The 24,526-nt window shown below is 44.3% G+C and overlaps 4 protein-coding genes across 7 annotated transcripts; 3 read left to right on the top strand and 1 right to left on the bottom strand.

Moving 5' to 3' along the window:
- Positions 1–1,152: 1,152 nt before the first annotated feature.
- Positions 1,153–5,792, bottom strand: LOC139412837 (histone-lysine N-methyltransferase SETDB2-like). Of its 2 annotated transcripts, XM_071159573.1 has the most exons (9): positions 5,340–5,792; positions 5,089–5,202; positions 4,864–5,016; positions 3,862–4,711; positions 3,560–3,729; positions 2,193–2,468; positions 1,776–1,981; positions 1,615–1,703; positions 1,153–1,499 (listed from the first exon to the last, which is right to left on the bottom strand). In XM_071159573.1, exons 1-9 carry the CDS (start codon positions 5,365–5,367, stop codon positions 1,382–1,384), a joined length of 2,004 nt encoding a protein of 667 aa, XP_071015674.1. In that variant the 5' UTR covers positions 5,368–5,792; the 3' UTR covers positions 1,153–1,381. The 2 variants fall into 2 exon arrangements, with proteins under 2 accessions (XP_071015674.1, XP_071015673.1); XM_071159572.1 differs by having other exon boundaries at positions 1,615–1,981; positions 5,340–5,779.
- A 477-nt stretch (positions 5,793–6,269) lies between these two features.
- On the top strand, positions 6,270–9,229 carry LOC139413993 (uncharacterized). Its single transcript, XM_071161878.1, has 8 exons — positions 6,270–6,399; positions 6,636–6,846; positions 7,028–7,150; positions 7,330–7,562; positions 8,130–8,267; positions 8,506–8,779; positions 8,890–8,973; positions 9,066–9,229. The coding sequence occupies exons 2-8, from the start codon at positions 6,660–6,662 to the stop codon at positions 9,227–9,229; spliced, it is 1,203 nt and encodes a 400-aa protein (XP_071017979.1). The 5' UTR covers positions 6,270–6,399; positions 6,636–6,659.
- A 4,173-nt stretch (positions 9,230–13,402) lies between these two features.
- On the top strand, positions 13,403–16,407 carry LOC139412835 (coagulation factor VII, like). The gene is made up of 8 exons (XM_071159571.1): positions 13,403–13,569; positions 13,893–14,065; positions 14,173–14,197; positions 14,622–14,735; positions 14,860–15,003; positions 15,193–15,287; positions 15,381–15,501; positions 15,630–16,407. Exons 1-8 carry the CDS (start codon positions 13,473–13,475, stop codon positions 16,172–16,174), a joined length of 1,314 nt encoding a protein of 437 aa, XP_071015672.1. The 5' UTR covers positions 13,403–13,472; the 3' UTR covers positions 16,175–16,407.
- Positions 16,408–16,539: 132 nt separating this feature from the next.
- On the top strand, positions 16,540–22,171 carry LOC139412834 (coagulation factor VII). 3 transcript variants are annotated; one of them, XM_071159569.1, is made up of 8 exons: positions 16,540–16,727; positions 16,947–17,110; positions 17,245–17,269; positions 17,401–17,517; positions 17,612–17,752; positions 20,927–21,054; positions 21,139–21,259; positions 21,348–22,171. In XM_071159569.1, the coding sequence occupies exons 1-8, from the start codon at positions 16,670–16,672 to the stop codon at positions 21,971–21,973; spliced, it is 1,380 nt and encodes a 459-aa protein (XP_071015670.1). In that variant the 5' UTR covers positions 16,540–16,669; the 3' UTR covers positions 21,974–22,171. The 3 variants fall into 3 exon arrangements, with proteins under 3 accessions (XP_071015670.1, XP_071015671.1, XP_071015669.1); XM_071159570.1 differs by having other exon boundaries at positions 16,616–16,727; positions 16,844–17,110; XM_071159568.1 differs by lacking the exon at positions 16,540–16,727 and having other exon boundaries at positions 16,750–17,110.
- Positions 22,172–24,526: the final 2,355 nt, after the last annotated feature.

Genomic DNA, 24,526 nt, shown 5'->3' with positions numbered 1-24,526 from the left:
TACCAAGTGAAGTTCTGCAGCAGTTTGGCACCACAGCAGCATACAGCTTTAAGGCCACTCCGTCCTCTACTGCTGGTTCCAGCTCCGTGACAATTTTTTATTTTGAGCCAAATCAAGTTGTGTTGATTAAGTAGTCACTGAATGATTTTAGTGGACCAGTTCAGTTGACTGCGTTGTCAACTAAGACCAGTAGAAATGTAAAGCAATTGAAGGGGTTCAACGGTCTAAGAGTTTACCCAATTGGAAATTCTAAAGGAAATGTTTTCCAAATCAAGGTGTATTACATGGTCAGGTTTACCACCAACAGGAGGGAAACAAATCCCTCACCAGACATCACTGGCAACAACGTTGTCTATGGGCACAAACCCACCGTTGCTGGACCTGACAGGACTGGAAAAAAGTGCACTTCAATGACGAGTCGCGGTTTTGTCTCACCGGGGTGATGGTGGGATTTGCGTTTATCGTTGAAGGAATGAGCGTTACACCGAGACCTGTACTCTGGCGCGGGATCGATTTGGAGGTGGAGGGTCCGTCATGATCTGGGGCGGTGTGTCACAGCATCATCGGATTGAGCTTGTTGTCATTGAAGGCAATCTCAACGCTGTGCGTCACAGGGAAGACATCCTCCTCCCTCATGTGGTACCCTTCCTGCAGGCTCATCCTGACATGACCCTCCAGCATGACAATGTCACCAGCCATTTTGCTCGGTCTGTGCGCGATTTCCTGCAAGACGGGAATGTCAGTGTTCTGCCATGGCCAGCGAAGAGCCTGGATCTCAATCCCATTGAGCACGTCTGGGACCTGTTGGATCGGAGGGTGAGGGCCAGGGCCATTCCCCCTAGAAATGTCCGGGAACTTGCAGGTGCCTTGGTGGAAGAGTGGGGTAACATCTCACAGCAAGAACTGGCAAATCTGGTGCAGTCCATTAGGAGGAGATGCACTGCAGTACTTAATGCAGCTGGTTGCCACACCAGATACTGACTGTTGCTTTTGACCCCCCCTTTGTTCAGGGACACATTATTTCATTTCGGTTAGTCACATCTGTGGAACTTGTTCAGTTTATGTCTCAGTTGTTGAATCTTGTTATGTTCATACAAATATTTAAACATGTTAAGTTTGCTGAAAATAAATGCAGTTGACAGTGAAAGGACATTTCTTTTTTTGCAGAGTTTATTTTTTATTAAGTATACAAAGGCCCATTTACAGGTTAATAGACAAAGGTGATGAGGGCAAAGCATAACTGGTTGTCCACCATCATACACATCTTGGGGTCATTGTGGCCTGGTCTGAAGGCAGATTTGTTTACAGCACAAACAGACTATGTAATGGGTCTAGAAGCAGGCTATAAAGGAGTATTTTGTTTCTGTGTTCATCTCAAGGTTCAGGCCAGCAGTCCCTGACAGCCTTCACAGCCACACTGACATGTCACTTTCTGTTCCAGGTCACTGTCAGGGCTGTGGGAGTAGTTCCAGGTCAACTCAGTCCCCGCCTTCACCACTCTGCAAGAAAATATAGAAAAAGCTAAATCTGCTATTGGTACTGATATATCAACCCATCGCGTAGTTTTATCACAAAATCATTACCCATTAAAAAGGGACTATTCAGGACACTTACTTGCTGGTGAAGAAGGCGATGACGGGGAAGTTTGGATCATGAGAGTCAGTGAAGACGTTCTGCACAAATAGGTTGGGGTCGCAGCTGTGCTGTAGAGACAAGTGGTCAGAGGTTATGAGTGGGTGGGTTAAAGAATGGGAGTCACACCGGCATACACCTACATTTATGAACCTTCCCACGTTCCCCTCCTTCGTGGCATCTAGGTAATACAGGTGCTCCATAGGGTTCTGCTTTGGGCCCAGTTTTTTGGGGCTTGTGCTTGTGGACACAGACAGCTTCACATCCACTTCTTTCATGTGTGCTTGGGAATTCAGCTGAGGCTTCTGTACCCCATTCTCTTGCTCCACACCCTCCTCAACCTCCATGCCTGAAGAAGGAAAAGTGTAACAGGAAAGAAAATAAGTTGTACTGCATACTATCTAGGCACCCATAATGCCTTGTTTCTCAATGTTCATCATTGGGAACCATAGCCTGGTTAAACCAGTGGAACAATGATGAGTGCAGCTGTCAGTCTGGTGTAACCAGGCTAATGGAACCATGAAGCCCCCTGAAGCATCCATTGGCCCAGTTTCCAGTACCTGTGAGAGGTTGAACTGGCAGGGAGTTTCCCACCAACACGGCTTGTATCTGTGGAGAAAGCTCCACCCCGGGCCTCTGGATAACGGGCACATGAAGCCCGTCAGGAGGTGAGGAGGGGGGCGAGGGCTCCAGGGTCTCTGCAGGCGCTCGTCCCTCCCCTGCCGGCGCCAGCCACTCATCTACCACCTCCACCTCGTCGTCGGAGGGAAGGTCCGCCTTCTGGCGCTTGGGTGGGAGGGGCTCGTCGGAGTCCAGTCCTGCCCTGAGAACTACACCTGAAAGGAAGGGAAGTTAATAAAGTTTCAGATCCTTGATTTGGATCCACAGTTGAGCCTTTATTAAAGGGATGGTTCTCATGCAATACAGTGCCTTGTCAAAGTATTCATCCCCCTTGGTGTTTTTCTTATTTTGTTCCATTACAACCTGTACTTTAAATGGATTTTTATTTGGATTTCATGTAATGGACATACACAAAATAGTCCAAATTGGTGAAGTGAAATGAAAAAAAAACGTTTCAGAAAATAAAAAAATTCAAAACAGAAAAGTGGTGTGTGCGTATGTATTCACCCTCTTTGATATGAAACCCCTAAATAAGATCTGGTGCACCCAATTACCTACAGTCACATAATTAGTTAAATAAAGTCCACCTGTGTGCGATCTAAGTGTCACATGATCTGTCATATGATCTCAGTATATATATATATACCTGTTCTGACAGGCCCCAGAGTGCAACACCACTAAGCAAGGGGCACCACCAAGCAAGTAGCACCATGAACACTAAGGAGCTCTCCAAACAGGTCAGGGACAAAGTTGTGGAGAAGTACAGATCAACAACAAAAATATCTGAAACTTTGAACAACCCACGGAGCACCATTAAATCCATTATTAAAAAATTGAAAGAATATGGCACCACATCAAACCTGCCAAAACTCACAAACCAGGCAATGAGGGCATTAATCAGAGAGGCAATAAAGAGACCAAAGATAAATCCCATTAACAGCTTTGCAGCTCCTTCAGGGTTATCTGTTAATTGAATGATTAGAATATTCATAGAGACATACCCCAAGAGACTTGCAGCTGTAATTACTGCAAAAGGTGGCTCTACAAAGTATTGACTTTGGGGGGGTGAATAGTTAAGCACGCTCAAGTTCTTGTGTGTTTCACCAAAAAATATATTTAGCATCTTCAAAGTGTTGTGTAAATCAAATGATACAATCCCCCCAAAAATACATTTTAATTCCAGGTTGTAAGGCAACAAAATAGGAAAAATGCCAAGGGGGTGAAATATTTTCGCAAGCCACTATATGTACATTTTCGCTGAACAATCATTTTAAGCTTACAGGACCAAACTGTCAGTTTCCCCTACCTGCGTATGTGCACACGAATGTGCCCCTGTCCAGGTCGTCACGGCAACGCACCCCCCATCCTTTGTTTCCAGTGGGGAAGACCTGCAGCCGGACACGCAGACCCCGCTGAACCACACGGTTCTGGCACATACCACGGTCACACCCACACCAAGGGCCGCATTCGTACAGCCTAGCAGACACACACAGATACATATCTCATGAGTAGTTGGTAATGGCATGCACTCACCAGGCACAATAGATACACAAAGGACATGAACACAACAGGATTGCTGACAAGGACCAGACGCCCAGCCCAACTCACCCTTTGGGCACATGCTCAGACAGCCTCTGGTGGGAGTAGTGTTTGCCGCCTGGGGTCAGACAAGCGCAGGCGCAGCTCTCCGCATCACCACAGCCGTCAGTGCAGTCGCAGCAGGTGGTGAACAGCGGGCCCGAACTGAGGAAACAGCCGTGAGGCCAACGCTCCTTCCTGTAGCGGAAGTCCTCCGGCCGCACTCCTTCCTCCTGCAGGCACAACTCCACCGGCGTTGGCTCTGATCCCCGGCTCAGGTCCCTCTCAGCCAGCCCGGGTGGGCGCCACTGCGGTGGCCGCAGACACTCCAACTGCACCAGGGGGTCAAAGGTGAAGTCGTCCACCTGCAGAACGCCGTGACTCTCTGTGGCAACCAGAAAACATAGCACCTCCCCTGGGGTGCAGAGACTCAGCCCACAGGGAGCTTTGTAAACAACACCCCGCGCCGTGACCTCAGAGTCCAACTCTGCACCCTCAGATTTCTCAGAGCCCTCCCCCGTAGAGTCTGGTTCAGTCCCATCACAATCGGTCTCAATCCCAGTAGTGAGAGGTGGGGTGGGAGCACACTGCCGCTGGAAGGAGCAGAGTAGTGGGATCCTGAGAGGGTTGTGGCCCCGGAAGTGGTGTGTGGACGGGGGCAGGTGGGGCACACAGGCCTGGCTGCAGGTATGGAACTGGTAGGGGAGCTGGAGGGGCAGCAGGGGAGTCATGAGGTCCTCTCTGTTGGGGTAGGGGGGCGACAGGGGGATGATGGAGCCATCGTAACGGAGGGGTGAGGGAGGGGATACGGGCTCTGTCTGTTGGGGGGGCAGTGGAGTCTGAGGGTCGTCAATGTCAGGGACTGAAACTGTGAGGATTTCTGTGTGGTGGAGACAGATGTTGGGAAGATGTTAGGCTAGCAGCAAACTGAGATATTGGGATAGCTCACAGACCACGTTTGGATCCAATCAATCCAAACCTCACAGTCAGAGATACTATAATGATATACTGGGTGTGAAGTAGGCTATGTACCTGCACCAATAACCACCTCCACAAAAGACTCATTCCCAGTGGCAGGGGCTGTAGTTGTAGCTGGGGCTGTAGTTGTAGCTGGGCCTGTAGTTGCCGGTGTCACAATCAGCCCGGAATCCAATAAGGTAATCATATTCATCCCCTGGACATATTCTAAAACAAAAACAGAACAATTATTGCATCAATGGCCAGTATGTGTATGTGTGTGTACTGTATATATGGTACCTCTGTCTGTAGCAGTGCAGGTCTTGATGGCATGCTTCAGGTGTGTCAGATATTCATATAGCTCATCAAATGTTTCTTCCACATCCACCTGTACCCAGAATGACTTTGCCCTCGCTGAAATCAGAGCAAAAAATGTCAGGAACAAATCATTTGCATGATGATCTCCAACAACAACTGGGCCCATCTTTCAAACTGGATTAAATGTATGTGAAACTAGAAACAATATAACGGTATAAGTGAAAATTCCTCACCAACTTCTGTTTTCTCTGACCCATCCATTTTCAATATTGATGGATGGTCAGCTGGTTATGATTTCCTCTGATACCTGCTAAGAAAATGTGCAATTGGCTAAGCACATAGTCAATATTATGCCGGATATATAGCCTACCAAAGACCAACCTAGTTAAATATATATTGTTGGTATCCAACGTCGATGGCCTAGCTAGTACTACCAGCTAACGTACACCAGTAAGGATGTTGGAAGTAACAACGTTAGCTAGATCTCTAGCTATCTTTGCTATGCTGCATGCATTGATTTCAGGAAGTTGCTTGCAAAAAGCATTATTATACAAGTGTCGACACCAATTTACAGTTCGTTCAAAACATAAGCTAATGTACCAACTGCCTTATCTATTTAAACCTGATAGTATCGATACATGTTACTTTGTCTACTTCCATTGATGAAATTCGAATACCCATAATGCACTTCACTATTTTGTTCATATAGAAGACAAATCCAACATATTACCGATCTTCAAATCCACAGTTTCGTAACAAAGGAATGGGAATCAGATGAATTTACCAATTTTACATTCGCTTGAGACAAACGTTTCAATATTTAATGTCTCCTTTTTAAAACTGAATATATATCTATTCTCCATTAGCTTTTTATGAATTGACCCAGTTGAAAAGTGAAACAGTTCAATTTTACTACGAATATGAAACTTTTACTTTAATGTTCGTCATCTTGCAAGTTGAGGGACTTATGTACAGTTGGCGAGAGTTGATTGTCTGACGGTTACAATATGTAAATTGGTAGTTATGTCAAACTCTGGTTATGTAGCGGGCTATTTTCTAGGTCTATTCATTAGAGCAAAACGTTTTGCAACGGAAACGTTTTGCAACGACAACGAATTTCTTATTGGACAAGTTTAGGTAGTCCCTCCCCGTTTTGGTCCGTTTGGTGTCAAGTGAATACAACCCTGTGTAGTTTTGTAACACAGCAATAATGAATTTACGCAAGTTCTATATCGACATTATTATGCGCATTCTGGTGTTCATACGTGCAGCAGAAACTACACCTTCAATAGGGTGAGGATCATTCTACAATTTGACATTTATACGGTAGGACCGCATATGTTTCTTAAACCACTAAACAATGTCAAGGAATTCTGTCCTGTCTATGTCCACGTTTGAACTCTTTATTACAGCTCGCATAACGTTACCTATATAGCCTCCTGGAGCACCAGTAGCCACAGGGTAACCCATCTGAACATAGACTACTATTATTATTTAAATATACATGTTTTTGTGTTTGATTTCTGAAGTAACGACACCAGTCTCTAGCCGAGATGACCCAGGTGCGAAGGTCGGTGGGAGAGGCGCTGTGGGGAATGTGTGCCGCTGACGCCATGTCCATGCCTGCGCACTGGTACTACAACATCGATGACATCAAGAGAGATTTTGAAGGATGGATCACCGGCTTCAACGCACCCAACAACAGACATCCGTCCAGCATCCTCACCCTCTCCAACTCAGGTACATCACCCTTTACTGAATTTGAAAAAATGGTTGTTTATTGGTCATGAATTATGACATGAGTGTTTGATATATGCAAGAGCATTCATTCTTCACCTGATGTTCATCAAACTGGCAATAGGTACATTGAAACATTTTGAGTTAGTCCTTAATCTGTTCTCTCTTTCCCTCCGGTCCATAGCGGGGAGCGGTCGCACTGCATGGTCCTCTGGTGGGAACAGACCCCATGTTGTGGGTAGCGTAATCCTCCATAACAAGCTCAAGTTCTGGAAGGCATCGGGTGGATCGGTCCACTATCACCAAGGTGCTCACTACTCACTTACATTCATTCCTGAGATGAACTGAAATTAACTAAATGAAAAAAGTAACTGTCTCTGACCTTGGTCTGTATATATCTTTAAAAGCAGTTCTGTAAGGAAAATATTTATTGACAATACATATGATCAATTATTCAGTTAAGTATACATCTATATCTCTGTGCAGGTCTCCAGGCAGGTGAGAATACCCTGAATGCCATCTGCTCCCTGAGGGTGGCACAGGCCCTGACAGGGGGGAAGTTTGCCAGCGTGGCAGAACCAGCGGCGAGGGGGGCGGTGCTGGCTGATTACGTACACTTCATGACCACGCCAGGAACACATGGAGACACCTACGCAGAGTCCTTCCACAGAGCATTCTTCTCCGACTGGCAAGACGCCAGACCCACTTCCTCAAGCAAGGTAATGCACGCACACATGCATGCGAGGTTACACACATAACCAGACAGTGTCTCACAGTTTGTCTTTTCCATGTGTTAGTCATGTCTTGTCCATGTGTTCCAGGTGTTACGTTTGTGTGTCTTGTCTATGTGTTCCAGGTGTTACGTTTGTGTGTCTTGTCTATGTGTTCCAGGTGTTACGTTTGTGTGTCTTGTCTATGTGTTCCAGGTGTTACGTTTGTGTGTCTTGTCTGTGTTCCAGGTGTTACGTTTGTGTCTTGTCTATGTGTTCCAGGTGTTACGTTTGTGTCTTGTCTATGTGTTCCAGGTGTTACGTTCGTGTCTTGTCTATGTGTTCCAGGTGTTATGTTTGTGTCTTGTCTATGTGTTCCAGGTGTTACGTTTGTGTGTCTTGTCTATGTGTTACGTTTGTGTGTCTTGTCTATGTGTTCCAGGTGTTACGTTTGTGTGTCTTGTCTATGTGTTCCATGTGTTACGTTTGTGTCTTGTCTATGTGTTCCAGGTGTTACGTTTGTGTCTTGTCTATGTGTTCCAGGTGTTATGTTTGTGTCTTGTCTATGTGTTCCAGGTGTTGGAGTTTGCAGAGCAGCGCTACCAGCAGAAGATGAACGTGTCAGTCCCTGACAGCCAGCTAGACGCTATTGGCTGCCTCCCCATGGCCATCCCCTTTGTGCTTCTCTCTGCCACAGCCAATGAGGACCAAGCTGCAAGTGTTGCACCTTTTTTGGAATATTTGAATAGGAGAATTTTAATTGCATTTCCTTGATCCTTCTCCCCTTGCCTCATCTCAAAACCCATTGGATAAGAAGGTCAGAGGGGAGGGACCGTTGAACTCATCCAATGGGTTTTGAGAAGGAGAAGAGAACACAAGAAATTAAGATTTTCCCAATGAAACTCTCTCTCTCTCCCCCTCTTTTACTGTCCTTTCTCTCTTCCTCTCCCAGGTGTCTGCAGCAGTGGAGTTTGTCCGGCTCACCCACCCCCACCCCAAGGTGGAGAAATATGTGACGCTGTACGCCCGAGCCCTCCATGCCACTCTGAATGGGGCGTGTCTGAAGCAGCAAGCGGAGGCCTTCCTCAAGTCACCCGACCTGGACGCATGGGACACTTGCAAGCCCTACATACAGAAAGCAGCCAGGTTTCCAACCTCTTCTGCAGAGGGGCTCAAGGTTCACCAGAGTGCAGTGGAAATGCTTGGCATGGCCTGCTACACCCGAGGTGTCTATCACTCTCTGTCTACCTATCCACAGCAGTGTGATTTAGTTCCATTTACGTGTGTGATGCAAGTGTCCACTGAGTCTAATAGAAGTTTGTGTGTCCTTTTATAGGTGCCCTCAGTAGTATGTTCTACCTAGCACATGAGTTTCACAACGACCCTCATGGAGGGATCCTGGCAAACACCAATTGTGGCGGCAAGTTTTTTTTTGTTTCATGTGGTGCCAATTCATCTGTTTTAAGGTGTGTGTTTTGAGAATTGTCAGTCTAAAGTGTCTGTCTTTTTCAGGAGAGAACTGCAACAGGGGTTCTGCTTTGGGGGCTCTGCTGGGGGCAAGGGCAGGGTACACGGGTGGATCTGTACCACAGGAGTGGAAGGATGGATTGAGGAACACACAGGAACCAATCCATGAAATACTAAAGATGCTCCGAGACTGCCCCTATAGGATTTAAAGCCAGCATCAGAGCACTGACACACATACCTTACCTCCGTTTGGTTGGTGTTCACATTCTGGCCGTTGTATGCACAAAAAGATACCTTACAATGAAAGATTACTATGCACAAATAATTACCTTGTTGTGTAAAAGTGCTTATTTTCCCAATTTTACTCTTAAGGCCTTCCAGGTTTACCTTGGTTTACTCCCCAGCTGAAAGCTCAGCTATCTCTCTCGACCATACATCAAGTAACTATTCTCAGCTGTGTCTCCATTAAATATATTTTAGAGATCAGTAGGTTCGGTTTGCTCCTAGCAGAACTCGGCCAGGCGAAGTGAACGTCTGTGCTCGCATACTCCCTTAATATACCTTCGCTTGAAAAATTAGAAAGAAGTGGAAATATTACTGTTTGTACCTCTTGAGACGCCATAGTCAGTACACTCACTTCCTCAAAATAGTCTCAATTAATTTAAAATAAATCTGTAAATCATTTTACGTTTTTGGTGAGGAGGTCTTAGTTGCGCAAATTTACATCTAAGATTTTTGGTGCAGTATTTCTTAACATCTGCATGAAAACTAGTCGTCTCGTTGAATGACAACAAGCACTTCATTGCAGATTCCCTATTGTTGACCAATCACCGACGAAGGGGCGTAGACTTCGTCTACGGAACTTTGACAAGCCTCAAGAAAAACATGTGTGATGAACAGCCGGGGGGAAAACCCTGCCGAACGTTCTGTAAAACGTTACAGAATTTCATCATAATATATGCGCGATCTTTTTCGAATTTGAATCATACCATAAGCTTTAAACTCATATCGAGTTTGAGTTGAAGAAGAAAAAGTTAACCTAGTTTAAAGTACATTTGATCATATACATTGATTGCAGAAGCAGGTAGACAGTAGCCTGCAACATTTTTGCATTCCTTGTTACCAAGTTATACAAAGGGAAACATTGTGAATTGATTATGGCAGTTCAATGGTAACTTATTTTATCAGTCTTATTTTCATTTTAATAGAACCTAGTGAAGTTATTTGAAAGGTAATATGCCCTGCCAAATTGTGTTTTAAAGTTGAATAAAAGCTTTTATGCTGGTCGATTATGCGCACTGTTACAATCTCTTATGTACTGTAATTAAGGTGTGAAAACCTTCATTATCTAACATCTACAGTACATGCTGCTTTTCACATGGATCATGTTTATTATCTATATATTTTTGTATCCTTCAGGCCCAATAAATGGTGTCTCATCACCAAATCTAACCACCTGTCAACAACTGTTATTGTACTGTCTTCTTCATCATTACAGTGCCTTCAGAAAGTATTCACCCCCCCCCCCCCCAAAAAAAAAAAAAAACAATAATAATAATAATTGTGTTACATGGATTAAATTGAGAGTTTTTTGTCACTGGCCTATTTTAAATATATATATATATATATATTTCACCTTTATTTAATTAACCAGGTAGGCTAGTTGAGAACAAGTTCTCATTTACATTTGTGACCTGGCCAAGATAAAGCAAAGCAGTTCGACACATACAACAACACAGAGTTACACATGGAATAAACAAACATACAGTCAATAATACAGTAGAAAAAGTCTATATACAGTGTGTGCAGATGAGGTAAGATAAGGGAGGTACGGCAATAAATAGGCCATAGTGGCGAAGTAATTACAATATACCAATTAAACACTGGAGTGATAGATCTGCAGAAGAAGAATGTGCAAATAGAGATACTGGGGTGCAAAGGAGCAAGATAAATATATACAGTATGGGGATGAGGTAGTTGGATGACCTATTTACATATGGGCTATGTACAGGTGCAGTGATCTGTCAGCTGCTCAGACAGCTGGTGCTTAAAGCTAGTGAGGGAGATATGAGTCTCCAGCTTCAGTGATTTTTGCAGTTCATTCCAGCCATTGGCAGCAGGGAACTGGAAGGAGGAATTGGCTTTGGGGGTGACCAGTGAGATATACCTGCTGGAGCGCGTGCTATGGGTGAGTGCTGCTATGGTGACCAGTGAGCTGAGATAAGGCGGGGCTTTACCTAGAAAAGACTTGTAGATGACCTGGAGCCAGTTGGTTTGGCGATGAGTATGAAGCGAGGGCCAGCCAACGAGAGCGTACAGGTCGCAGTGGTGGGTAGTATATGGGGCTTTGATGACATAACGGATGGCACTATGGTAAACTGCATCCAATTTGTTGAGTAGAGTGTTGGAGGATATTTTGTAAATTACATCGCCGAAGTCGAGGATCGGTAGGATGGTCAGAGGGTAGGATGGTCAGAGGGTATGTTTGGCAGCACGAGTGAAGGATGCTTTGTTGCAAAATAGGAAGCCGATTCTAGATTTAATTTTGGATTGGAGATGCTTAATGTGAGTCTGGAAGGAGAGTTTACAGTCTAGCCAGACAACTAGGTGTTTGTAGTTGTCCACATATTCTAAGTCAGAACCGTCCAGACTAGTGATGCTGGACGGGCGGGTAGGTGCGGGCAGCCATTGGTTGAAGAGCATGCATTTAGTTTTACTTGCATTTAAGAGCAGTTGGAGGCCATGGAAGGAAAGTTGTATGGCATTGAAGCTCGTCTGGAGGTTAGTTAACACAGTGTCCAAAGAAGGCGTCGTTCCTAACTCAGTTGCCGGAGAGGAACGAAGCCGCTTAGGTATTTCACCATGAGGTCAATGTAGGTAGCCTAATGGTTTGAGCATTGGATCAATAACTGAAAGAAGTTCAGATCGAATCCCTGAGCTAACAAGATAAAAATCAGTTTTTCTGAACAAGGCAGTTAACCCACTGTTCCTAGGCTATTGTAAACAAGAATTTGTTCATAACTGACATCCCTAGTTAAATAAAGGTAAAAAATGTTGACTTTAAAACAGTTCCAATGTTTAATGGCTATGATAAGAGAAAAGTGAGGACGGATCAACAACATTGTGGTTACTCCACAATACTAACCTAAATGACATTGAAAAGAAGGAAGCATCTACAGAATACAAATATTTCTAAACATGCATCCTGTTTGCAGCAAGGCACTAAAGAAATACTGCAAAAAATGTGGGAAAGGAATTCACTTTTTGTCCTGAATACAAAGTATGTTTTGGCCAAATCCAATACAACACATTACTATGTACCACTCTCCATATTTTCAAGCATATTGGTGGCTGTATCATGTTATGGGTATGCTTGTAATCGAGGAGAGGGGAGTTTTTTTTAGCATAGAAATTAACATAATGGAGCTAAGCACAGGCAACATCATAGAGGAAAACCTGATTCAGTTTGCTTTCCACCAGACACTGGGAGATGAATTCACCTTTCAACAGGACAATAACCTAAAACACAAGGACAAATCTACACGAGTTGCTTACCAAGAAGACAGTGAATGTTCCTGAGTGGGCGAGTAACAGTTTTGAATTAAATCTGCTTGAAAATCTATGGAAAATGGTTGTCTAGCAATGATCAACAACCAATTTGACAGAACTTGAAAATGTTTTAAAAGAATTATGGGCAAATGTTGCACAATCCCGGTGTGTGAAGCTCTTAGAGACTTACCCAAAGGTGTTGACTCTGGTGTGAATACTTATGTAAATGATATATTTCTGTATTTCATTTTCAATACATTTGCAAACATTTCTAATAACATGTGATTATGGGGTATTGTGTGTAGATGGGTGAATTTGATCCATTTAGAAATCAGGCTGTAATACAACGAACTGTGGAATAAGTCAAAGGGTACAAATACTTTCTGAAGGCCCTGTATCTTCCTCAGTGACAGTTCTGTCTTCCCTCCCTCAATGTGAAGTGTTAGTTCTATAGTGGCAATAGACTACATTAATATTGATGTGGGCAGTTATTTTAGGAAGCTGCGTTGAGGATATGTTGCCTCAGAGCCATTATAGCTTTCTGCACTGTAAACGATACTGCCTTACAAAGCAAAAGAGCAGTAACTGCACATTTTATCAACAATTAGTTATTTACAGTTTTGATACATTGAATACATGCTTTATCATGTGGACAAATATCCTGCCTCCACTGTGTTGTTATACAACAGCACCTCCTGTTGGTGTGATACTAGTAATGCCTCCATGGCTCCAGTCCAGTCATTGTATTTCACAATGTTAGTCTCCCAGTCAACTGCCCTGTGGGTTTACCCTGATACATGTTCTGTCAGGGAGGGGAGAGAGAAATTGATTTGCTGTGCGTGTGTTTGTGGAGTATGTGTTTGTGGGAGGACTGAACTTGGATTGAGCCCTGAGAGCTCAGTAATGGAGTCGTCTACGACCACGGACGCTCTGAAAGTGAAGCTCAGACACCTTATCCTGCTAGTCCTCTATATCCCAGCCTGCACCGGACTCCCTGGAGGTGAGTCTCAGATCTGAGGATGTGAATTACTTTGGTGGTCTTGGTTCAGCCCTGTACCTTTCAAATACAGCACCACACGCTGCTGGCTATTCAATGCCCTGCTTGACTTCCTGTCCGTCTATCTGTCTTTCTGTCAGTCTGACTGTACAGAGACTGTTTACAGCCTTGTGTGTGCAGTAATAGCAACTTTTCAACCACCCATGGTCTTCATTGGGATTCTTCTTCCTTTTCCTACTATTTGTACTCTGTTCCTATGGAAGTTTGTTGGATGTCTATCAATTTAAAGTCTATGTAGTGTGAGCAGTCATGTCCCGTCCTGGCAGCTCCAGTGTTCCTGAGCACACAGGAGGCCAATGAGGTGCTCCATCATCAGCGGTCGCGGCGTGCTAACAGCCTGCTGGAGGAGCTGAGACTGGGAGACCTGGAGAGAGAGTGTCTGGAGGAGCAATGTGGCTACGAGGAGGCACGGGAGATCTTCACCCTCCCCGAACAATTGGTGAGCTTAAACTGAATGATCAGATGGAATCTGAGGAGGTAGGTTCTCCATATTTGTCCCAGAACATTAGAGTCTTTTTAAATAGCCCTCTCTCTTGTTTTATGCAGGAGGAGTTCTGGAAGAGCTACTCAGGTAGGCTATCTTCAGGGGACTCACCTACTCATTCCAGGGGTTTTCTTTATTTTTTTACTATTTTCTACATTGTAGAATAATAGTGAAGACATCAAAGCTATGAAATAACACATATGGAATCATTTAGTAACCATAAAAATTTTTAAAAGCTGTCATCAAGGCAAAGGGTGGCTACTTTGAAGAATCTAAAATATATTTAGATTTGTTTAACAATTTTTTTGGTTACTACATGATTCCATATGTGATATTTTATAGTTTTGATGTCTTCACTATTATTCTACCATGTAGAAAATATAGTAAAAAATAAATGAGTAGGTGTGTCCAAACCTTCAACTGGTACTGTACATTTTGCCAAATCTACATATATTTCTCGTTTCTCATTATAATGGTTCTAATAATAATCTAATATTGTCTCTGTCTGTAGTGGTGGATCAGTGTGAGTCTGGCCCCTGCTTGAATGGGGCTACCTGTGTAGGTCAGGTGAACACCTACATCTGCATATGTCTCCCTGGGTTTGATGGACGAAACTGTGGCCAAAGTAGGTACAACACACCTGTATCTCTCTGTCGAATCACTGAAATTGGCTCTTGGATATTCTTCAATAATGGTCTTCATTTCTCTTGTCTCTTGGTTCCTGTCTGTCTCTATCGCCACCTCCACAGCCTTGATGAACTCTTATGATGGTTGTCTGTACAGAAATGGGGGATGTGAGCACTTCTGTACAGAGTTTCCAGACCTGTCTCACCATTGTCACTGTGCCCCTGGGTACAGCCTGGACAATGACAGCAGTAGCTGCATACCCCAAGGTCTGTATCACACTGGGCCAAACCCTAACAACTACAACTCCCAACAGCCCTGTGCTTCTTGAGGCCATCTCCATACAAGCACTTAATCTTCTCCGTTTGTAGTCCTTCTCTTGCCTGTATTCTCTCTTTATCCTCAACTCCTAACCTCTCTCCCTCTCGCTCTCTCTCTCTCGCTCTCTCTCCTCTTAGTTCCGTTTCCCTGTGGAAGAATTGTAAAAACGTTCAGGCCCGGGCCCCGAATTGTGAAAGGCACAATTTGTCCTAAGGGAGAGTGCCCATGGCAGGTATAGCATTTACTGTAGTTATTGACTGACCAACACGTGGCTAGATCCAGATCTATGTCTGTCTCACTCTCTCCTCTCCCTCTGTCACTGCAGGTTATGCTGGAGTACATGAATGAATATAAATGTGGGGGGATCCTCTTGGCTCCACATTGGATCCTTACTGCTGCCCACTGTATGTGGCACACGACTGCCTCCCATTGGCAAGTCACAGTGGGTGAGTGGGCAAATGGTATTACAGTGTTCTCTCAACGCTCCCAGTATCTCAGCTGCCACAAAACCCAATTCTAACTATCACCTCTGAGTGTTCACTGTCCACTGATCCTGAGTTCCTCCCCCTTCAAGGTGAACACAACCGTGCGAAGAAGGAGGGCACAGAGCAGGTTCGCCGGGTGACGAGGATGCTGATCCACCCCCAATACAACCACACCTCCACAGACCGGGACCTGTCTCTGCTCTACCTCAAGAGGGAAGTAGTGCTTGGACCCTTCGTGGTGCCTGTGTGCTTGCCCGCCTTGGACGGCTCCTTCGGGCGCACACTGGGGGCCATGCGCACCTCCGTGGTGAGTGGCTGGGGCCGCCTGGCTCAGTCGGGACCCCCGTCCACTCTGCTCCAGAGGCTGGAGGTTCCTCGGGTCCCCCTACAGGAGTGTCGCACCACAGGCCTCAATGTGACCATGAACATGCTGTGTGCTGGGTTCAGGGATGGGAAAAAGGATGCGTGCCAGGGGGACAGCGGAGGGCCCCTGGTCACCCGCTACAAGAACACCTGGTTTCTGACGGGAGTGGTGAGCTGGGGTAAAGGGTGCGCCCAAGAGGACGTCTATGGAATCTATACCCGCGTCTCTAACTTCCTGGACTGGATCAATCAGACCATGGCGACCGGCTGAGTGGGAGTGTCCATTTAAAAACACCCCTCCAAAAAACACTGACAGATCTCCTCAAGGATGATGCTGGATAATAGCCAAGACACAATCCTGCTCCAAACTAGAATCTGGATTAAGATGTAAACTCTAAATATAATGATGACATTAATCTTTATAGTTTCTTAGACAACCCTAAGATATATATTTTCTTTGATCCAATTATTAACAGAATAAATAAATAGTTATTTGAAAATAAAGTTGGATTGTTTTCCTAACTGATAAGAAACATAACACAACTTAGCGTGCATGTAGCCCTGAGATCAGTGATGTAACTGAAAGAGTGGGAGGGGCTGTGAAAGGGGCTGTGAAAGGGAGGGAAGAGCCTGCATAGGGTCAATGACAGAGGAAGGTGTTAGGGGAGGGTTAGGGCCCAAATCAGGATTTTGTCCAGACTTTGGACCTGTGGACTGAGAGGAACAGAGAGCGACAGTGTGCTTAGATATTCTGAGGGCAGTCATCATGTGGCTTCATGTTCTCTGTCTTACATTAAGTATCCGCTGCTGTCATCCCGCCTCAGGTAAGTTAACTTACCCCTACGTATGTGTTTTTGTGTGTGTGTTTGTTTATAACTTTAGTTTGTAAATATGCATTCATTTATGTACAATACATATGTACCTGTTTGCCTGTGTGCAGTTTGTGCATGTGTGTGTGTGTGTTTGTGTGTGTCTGTGTGTGTTTGTGCATATGTGTCTATGTGTGTGTGTGTGTACAACTCCCCTCTCCTCCGGTCTTGCAGTGTTCTTGGCGCGGGACCAGGCCCATGGCCTCCTCATCCGGCCTAAGCGTGCCAACAGCGGCTGGTTCGAGGAGCTCAAAAGGGGGGACCTGGAGCGAGAATGCCTTGAGGAGAAGTGTTCCAAAGAGGAGGCGCGGGAAGTGTTTGAGCACGAACAGGCTACGGTCAGTGCCTGGTTGAACCACAATCTGATCATGAACAGACCATAGTCTGCATGATATGCAAAAAAACAATAATGACTCTGAACATGATTCCTACCTGATATCCTCAGTGAATTGTCCCCATTCTCTTCCCTTAGGAGGAGTTCTGGAGAAACTACAATGGTGAGCTTCTGTGCAGTGTGTCATTTCTACAGTCACAAATACCCAGACACCACCACCACTATATTTTAATCTTTTAACATCTTTGTTGATCATGAGATCCCAAATGTACACAAATGTATTCATCCTTACAGTTCAAGACAGCTGCCAATCTGACCCCTGCCAGAACAAAGGAAGCTGCTCTAGCATATCAGGATCTTCTTACACCTGCCTGTGCCTGCCAGGCTTCAGTGGACGGAACTGCGAGCTAGGTAAGAGTTCTTGATGGGAGACGTTTCTGTGGAAACTTTAGTTTCCAAGGTTTCTTTTTCCCATTTACTTACATAAACACATTCTTTATGTCAGCATTCAAGGCCATTCCTGACTCCTGCTTGCATGAGAACGGGGGCTGTGAGCACTTCTGCGAGGAGGAGGGGGGCCGACGCAACTGTTCATGTGCAGACGGCTATTTCCTGGGGACTGATGGACAGCGTTGCCTGACACAAGGTTAGCAGTCACAGCCACAGGCCATGGGCCATGTCAACGTTGTATGATCAGTTGTATTGTCATCATGTATGATGTTATCTGTGGATGCATCCCAAATGGCATCCTATGTCCTATACACCGAGTGTACAAAACATTAGGAACACTTTCTTAATATTGAGTTGCACCCCCTTTTACCTTCATAACAGCCTCAATTCGTCAGGGCATGGATTCTACAAGGTATCTAAAACGGTCCACAGGGTTGCTGGCCCTTGTTGATTCCAATGCTTCCCACGGTTGTGTCAAGTTGGCTGGATGTCCTTTGGGTGGTGGACCATTCTTGATACACACAGGAAATTGTTGAGCGTGAAAAACCCAGCAGCGCTGCAGTTCTTGAGACACTCAAACTGGTGCGCCTGGCATCTACTACCATACCTCTTTCAAAGACATCTAAATCTTTTGTCTTGCCCATTCACCCTCTGAATGGCATACAAACACAATCCATGTCTCAATTGTCTCAAGGCTTAAAAATCCTTCTTTAACCTGTCTCCTCCCCTTCATCTACACGGAATAAATAAGGGATCATAACTTTCACCTGGTCAGTCTACAGTATGTCGTGGAAAGAGCAAGTGTTCCTAATGTTTTGTACACTCAGTGTATAGTGTAGTACTTTAACAAAAGTAGTGCACTATATAGGGAAATAGGGTGCCATTTGGGACGTACCCTCTGGTTGTAGTATATACACCCTCTGGTTGTAGTATATACACCCTCTGGTTGTAGTATATACACCCTCTGGTTGTAGTATATACACCCTCTGGTTGTAGTATATACACCCTCTGGTTGTAGTATATACACCCTCTGGTTGTAGTATATACACCCTCTGGTTGTAGTATATACACCCTCTGGTTGTAGTATATACACCCTCTGGTTGTAGTATATACACCCTCTGGTTGTAGTATATACACCCTCTGGTTGTAGTATATACACCCTCTGGTTGTAGTATATATATACACCCTCTGGTTGTAGTATATACACCCTCTGGTTGTAGTATATACACCCTCTGGTTGTAGTATATACACCCTCTGGTTGTAGTATATACACCCTCTGGTTGTAGTATATACACCCTCTGGTTGTAGTATATACACCCTCTGGTTGTAGTATATACACCCTCTGGTTGTAGTATATACACCCTCTGGTTGTAGTATATACACCCTCTGGTTGTAGTATATACACCCTCTGGTTGTAGTATATACACCCTCTGGTTGTAGTATATACACCCTCTGGTTGTAGTATATACACCCTCTGGTTGTAGTATATACACCCTCTGGTTGTAGTATATACACCCTCTGGTTGTAGTATATACACCCTCTGGTTGTATACACCCTCTGGTTGTAGTATATACACCCTCTGGTTGTAGTATATACACCCTCTGGTTGTAGTATATACACCCTCTGGTTGTAGTATATACACCCTCTGGTTGTAGTATATACACCCTCTGGTTGTAGTATATACACCCTCTGGTTGTAGTATATACACCCTCTGGTTGTAGTATATACACCCTCTGGTTGTAGTAGTATATACACCCTCTGGTTGTAGTATATACACCCTCTGGTTGTAGTATATACACCCTCTGGTTGTAGTATATACACCCTCTGGTTGTAGTATATACACCCTCTGGTTGTAGTATATACACCCTCTGGTTGTAGTATATACACCCTCTGGTTGTAGTATATACACCCTCTGGTTGTAGTATATACACCCTCTGGTTGTAGTATATACACCCTCTGGTTGTAGTATATACACCCTCTGGTTGTAGTATATACACCCTCTGGTTGTAGTATATACACCCTCTGGTTGTAGTATATACACCCTCTGGTTGTAGTATATACACCCTCTCTCTGTGCATTCAGAAAGTCGTCAGACCCCTTTACTTTTTGTAAAAATATGTGTTACTTTACAGCCTTTTTCCTCATCAATCTACACACAATACCCCATAATGACAAAGCAAAAACAGGTTTTTAGAAATGTTTGCTAATTTAAAAAAAACTGATATCACATTTACAAGTATTCAGACCCTTTACTCAGTATTTTGTTGAAGCACCTTTGGTAGCGATTACAGCCTTGAGTCTTCTTGAGTATGAAGCTACAAGCTAGGCACATCAAAGATTTCTCTGTACTTTTCTCTGTTCATCTTTGCCTCGATCCTGACTATTCTCCCAGTCCCTGTTACTGAAAAACATCCCCACAGCATGATGCTGCCACCACCATGCTTCACCTTAGGGATGGTGCCAGGTTTCCTCCAGACGTGACTCTTGGCATTCAGGACAAAGAGTTCATTCTTGGTTTCATCATACCAGAGAATCTTGTTTCTCATGGTATGAGAGTCTTTAGGTGCCTTTTGGCAAACTCCAAGTGGGCTGTCATGTGCCTTTTACTGAGGTGTGGCTTCCATCTGGCCACGCTATCATAAAGGCCTGATTGGTGGCGTGCTGCAGAGGTGGTTTCCCATCTGGAAGGTTCTCCCATCTCCGCAGAGGAACTCTAGAGCTCTGTCAGAGTTACCATCAGGTTCTTGTTCACCTCCCTGACCAAGGCCATTCTCTCCCAATTGCTCAGTTTGCCTGGGCGGCCAGCTCTAGGAAGAGTCTTGGTGGTTCCAAACTTCTTCCATTTAAGAATAATGTGGGCCACTTTGTTCTTGGGGACCTTCAATGCTGCAGACATTTTTTGGTACCCTTCCTCAGATATATGTCGGCACTCTATGGACAATTCCTTCGACCTCATGGCTTGGTTTTTGCTCTGACGTGCACTGGCAACTGTGGGACCTTAAATAGACAGGTGTGTGCCTTTCCCAAATCATGTCCAATCAATTGAAGTCACCCTAGGTGGACTCTAATCAAGCTGTAGAAAAATCTGAAGGATGATCAATGGATACAGGATGCACCGGAGTTCAATTTTGAGTCTCATAGTAAAGGGACTAAATACTTATGTAAATAGGTATCTGTTTTTTATTTGTAATAAATGTGCAAAAATTTTAAAACCTGTTTTCGCTTTGTGATTATGGGGTATTGTGTGTAGATTGCTATTCATTTAATCAATTTTCGAATAAGGCTGTAACGTAACAAAATGTGGGAAAAGTCAAGGGGCCTGAATAATATCTGAAGGCACTGTATGACCTCTGGTCTCTCGTGGCTCCAGAAACAATGGCCTGTGGGAAAGTTCCTGTCCTGCACGGCAGCGCCTCCGAGAAGGGAGACATACCGTTGGACCCCCGTTCACGCATCGTGGGGGGAACAGAGTGCCCTAAGGGTCACTGCCCCTGGCAGGTACAGTATGAACCAGTGGCGGCGGACAAGTTTATGTATCTGACGTAGAGGTGAAGTATCTTTCCCCACGGTGTGTTTCTACAGGTGTTGTTAGTGAGAAATGAGAAGGGCTTTTGTGGAGGAGTCATCTACAAACCCACCTGGATCCTCACTGCCTCTCACTGCTTGGAGAATATCAAGGCCCAGCACCTGAAGGTGGTGGCAGGTATGGACTGTTTTTATTTAGAAAAGAGTCAATACAGCTGTTGTGTGTTGAAGTCTGAGTTGTTTCAACCTTTTCTGCATGTGCCCAGGTGAACATGACACAGAGAAAGACGAGGGTACGGAACAGACCATAGATGTGGCAGAGATCATCATGCACAACAGCTACGTGTCAGACACGGCGGACAGCGACATCGCCCTGCTACGTCTGAAGACTGCCATCACTATGACGCCTTTCGCCGTGCCCGTCTGCCTGCCCACCCGCTCGATGGCGGAGCGTGAGCTCTGGGCCATCAACCTCCACACGGTAAGTGGCTGGGGCCGGCGCAGCGAAAACGGCCCTACGTCACGTGTCCTCCGGCGGCTGGAGGTGCCACGTATACGTACCCAGGACTGCGTTGAGATGAGCGGTGTCACGCTAACGGCTAACATGTTCTGCGCCGGCTACATCGAGGGCAAGCAGGACTCCTGTAAGGGGGACAGCGGCGGACCACTGGTCACCCGCTACAGAGACACCACATTCCTTTTGGGTATCGTCAGCTGGGGAAAGGGGTGCGCCCGGCCGGGGAACTACGGGATTTACACCCGCGTGTCCAACTACCTGGACTGGATCCACAACTACACGGCAGAGCAGCCGACAACACAGCCGACAGCGCAGCCGCAGAACACCACGACCACACTGCAAAACACCACGGCCAATCCAAATGCAGTCTTATAAGTGTCACAGAACAGGAGCAGTGCTGAGCCCAGTACCTTATTGGGTTCAGCTTGTAGTACATCTCTGAAACCATATTTGGCTTTCAGATTATAGTATTTATATTTATCATGTTTTGTTTCTCGTGCTTCAACTACACTTTCTAAAGTTTTTCTGTATGTTTGTTGATTTTATGGTTTGATTTCCCTCTGATTTTTTTTTTTTTAATAAACGCTTGATTGATGCCAAAGTAAACTGACCCTTCTGCTGTGTCATGATAACCATTAAGGCAAACTGACTCTTACATAAGTTGGTGTTCAATTACAATGCATTTGCCATCTTAAAACAAAGCTGCTTGCATTCTGCTCAGACCCCGCAGGCTCTTTGTGTATGTTATAAGAAAGGGGACAGTCACTGCATTATATGTTATGACCCCTGTGCAGTTAGTTGGGCCAACAGGATTGAGGGTATAAAATGTCATTTTGTATTATCAGGGAACAATCTTCTCAAACTAAGGCAATTGTATATGTATTTAGCAAAATACGACCAGAATAGTGGTAAACATATGAACACAAAGGCTGTCAGAATTGCTGAGTGTTGTAGCCGTTTCAAATAGATTACAATAAAACACTGTTCTAGAAGCATTCACTGATGTCTATTAATTAACATGATATGCAATATGATTCTGTAAATTGTGTTAAAATGAAGAAATGTGATGTGAAACCTTCCCCGTATATATTGCACCCTACTTGAAATCCCATTGGAATGTATTACGTCCAGCAAAGAGGTACAGGTTACCCATTTTGGCAAGATAATGAGTGTGTTGCACATGGGTATGTGTGAAACTTACTCCTCAGCCTGAAGTGTCCCCACAAGCACCAACGAATAGCTGGCTTTTCACGTGGCGCTGGCTGGTAAGACGCTTAATGAGGGTGGTCCCAAGTTTGTGCCAAGTGTGGGCAGAATCGGGAGAAAGTGGTACTCACTAGGCAAGCAGCATGACATCCTTTACAGGTGTACCAGCAAACTTTACATACAGCAAGTCAAATTCTAAACAATGATGCCTAGCTATTAGTAATTTACCATAGGGTACACATTTTCCCAAATGGCCGCCAACCAGCTCCAGTTAGCTTTAATTGGATTGGTGTCACGACTTCCACCGAAGTTGTTCCCTCTCCTTGTTCGGGCAGCTTTCGACGTCACCGGCTTTCTAGCCGCCATGGATCCATGTTTCATTTTTCCTTTTGTTTTGTCTGTTTACACACCTGGTTCCCATCTCATAATTATGTTCCTTATTTAACCCTCTGGTTTCCCTTTCTGTTTTGTGCGTGATTGTCTTTCGTGTATTCCGGTGTGTTGTATTTTGAGTCCTGTTTTGTCCTTGTTTGGAGCAGGATTTTGTTACGTTTTGGATTGAGTAAATCAGTGATTGTTACTCTTATCTGTGAATCTATCTAAAAGATAGCGAAGGAGTCAGGTGCAGGACACATATACGAGTAACAATCACTGATTTACTCAATCCAAAACGTAACAAAATCCTGTTCCAAACAAGGACAAAACAGGACTCAAAATACAACACACCGGAATACACGAAAGACAATCACGCACAAAACAGAAAGGGAAACCAGAGGGTTAAATAAGGAACATAATTATGAGATGGGAACCAGGTGTGTAAACAGACAAAACAAAAGGAAAAATGAAACATGGATCGGTGGCGTCTAGAAAGCCGGTGACGTCGAAAGCTACCCGAACAAGGAGAGGGAACAACTTCGGTGGAAGTCGTGACAATTGGTCTGTCATTGCCACAACATTAATAGGTGTAATATGCCTAATCCTAATAAAAAAATATGATAGATATGTAGATAACACAACCAAATTAGGCAGGTTTGCAAAATTAATAATATTTGTAAAATATTAGCAAAATGTTTCTAAAAATTTGCAAAAAACTCTATTTATATAACTGACTTTGGTTAGCATTTGGAGCCTTCATTTCTGTATTTTATTTTCAAACAATAAATTATAATATTCCTAAAGGGTTCTTTCACTGGTTTGTATTGATTATAATGATATACAATAATATGCCATATTGTTAAATGTAAAATCTAAGTATTGAATCCTGACATTCCAACATAACATTCTAACAAACCGCCTGCTGATGAGGGGAGTCAACTTACATAGCTGGTGAAGTACTAAAGTCTTAGGTTCACAGCCTTTATAGATAGTGTCTAGTTACACAATGAATGGAAAAATAGTATATTATAGTATACAGCCTACTGAAATATGTATTGGTTAGTGGTAAAAGGCCAGATTTTTTTCTAATCACTAAATTAATTGTTTCTATTAAATTTGTCAACCAGCAACTTAACTAATGGCTACAAAATGATAAGGCAACATATTTCATTAAATAACTTTTAAGGTTAGAGAGCATTATTTTAAGATCATGATGGTCAGGGACAGAAGAGATGTTGTAATTTGTGTTTACCTAAATATTCATGTTAACTTGCTGGGACAACTCAACAAATAGCAGATCACACCTTTAATCTTAGCATGCTGAGTATTGCTATACAACAGACTATT

This window comes from Oncorhynchus clarkii, chromosome 7 (genome assembly GCF_045791955.1).
Source record: "Oncorhynchus clarkii lewisi isolate Uvic-CL-2024 chromosome 7, UVic_Ocla_1.0, whole genome shotgun sequence".
NCBI lineage: Eukaryota > Metazoa > Chordata > Actinopteri > Salmoniformes > Salmonidae > Oncorhynchus > Oncorhynchus clarkii.
The sequence above is the reverse complement of the archived record's forward strand: the minus strand, read 5'-3'. Positions and strand labels throughout refer to the sequence as shown.

Bases quoted from the DNA above. Each gene is read 5' to 3' on its own strand.
- LOC139412837 (XM_071159572.1), bottom strand. From the start codon at position 5,367: ATGGATGGGTCAGAGAAAACAGAAGTTG. The intron at 2,469-3,559 runs GTAGGGGAAACT...CCTTCCTTTCAG, and splicing joins ATTCGTGTGCACATACGCAG to GTGTAGTTCTCAGGGCAGGA. The intron at 1,982-2,192 runs GTACTGGAAACT...TTCCTTCTTCAG, and splicing joins GCCAGTTCAACCTCTCACAG to GCATGGAGGTTGAGGAGGGT.
- LOC139413993 (XM_071161878.1), top strand. From the start codon at position 6,660: ATGACCCAGGTGCGAAGGTCGGTGGGAGAGGCGCTGTGGGGAATGTGT. The intron at 8,268-8,505 runs GCAAGTGTTGCA...TTCCTCTCCCAG, and splicing joins CAGCCAATGAGGACCAAGCT to GTGTCTGCAGCAGTGGAGTT. The intron at 8,780-8,889 runs GTGTCTATCACT...GTCCTTTTATAG, and splicing joins CATGGCCTGCTACACCCGAG to GTGCCCTCAGTAGTATGTTC.
- LOC139412835 (XM_071159571.1), top strand. From the start codon at position 13,473: ATGGAGTCGTCTACGACCACGGACGCTCTGAAAGTGAAGCTCAGACAC. The intron at 14,066-14,172 runs GTGAGCTTAAAC...TGTTTTATGCAG, and splicing joins TCACCCTCCCCGAACAATTG to GAGGAGTTCTGGAAGAGCTA. The intron at 15,502-15,629 runs GTGAGTGGGCAA...TCCCCCTTCAAG, and splicing joins CCATTGGCAAGTCACAGTGG to GTGAACACAACCGTGCGAAG.
- LOC139412834 (XM_071159568.1), top strand. From the start codon at position 16,820: ATGTACCTGTTTGCCTGTGTGCAGTTTGTGCATGTGTGTGTGTGTGTT. The intron at 17,270-17,400 runs GTGAGCTTCTGT...TCATCCTTACAG, and splicing joins GTTCTGGAGAAACTACAATG to TTCAAGACAGCTGCCAATCT. The intron at 17,753-20,926 runs GTTAGCAGTCAC...TCGTGGCTCCAG, and splicing joins ACAGCGTTGCCTGACACAAG to AAACAATGGCCTGTGGGAAA.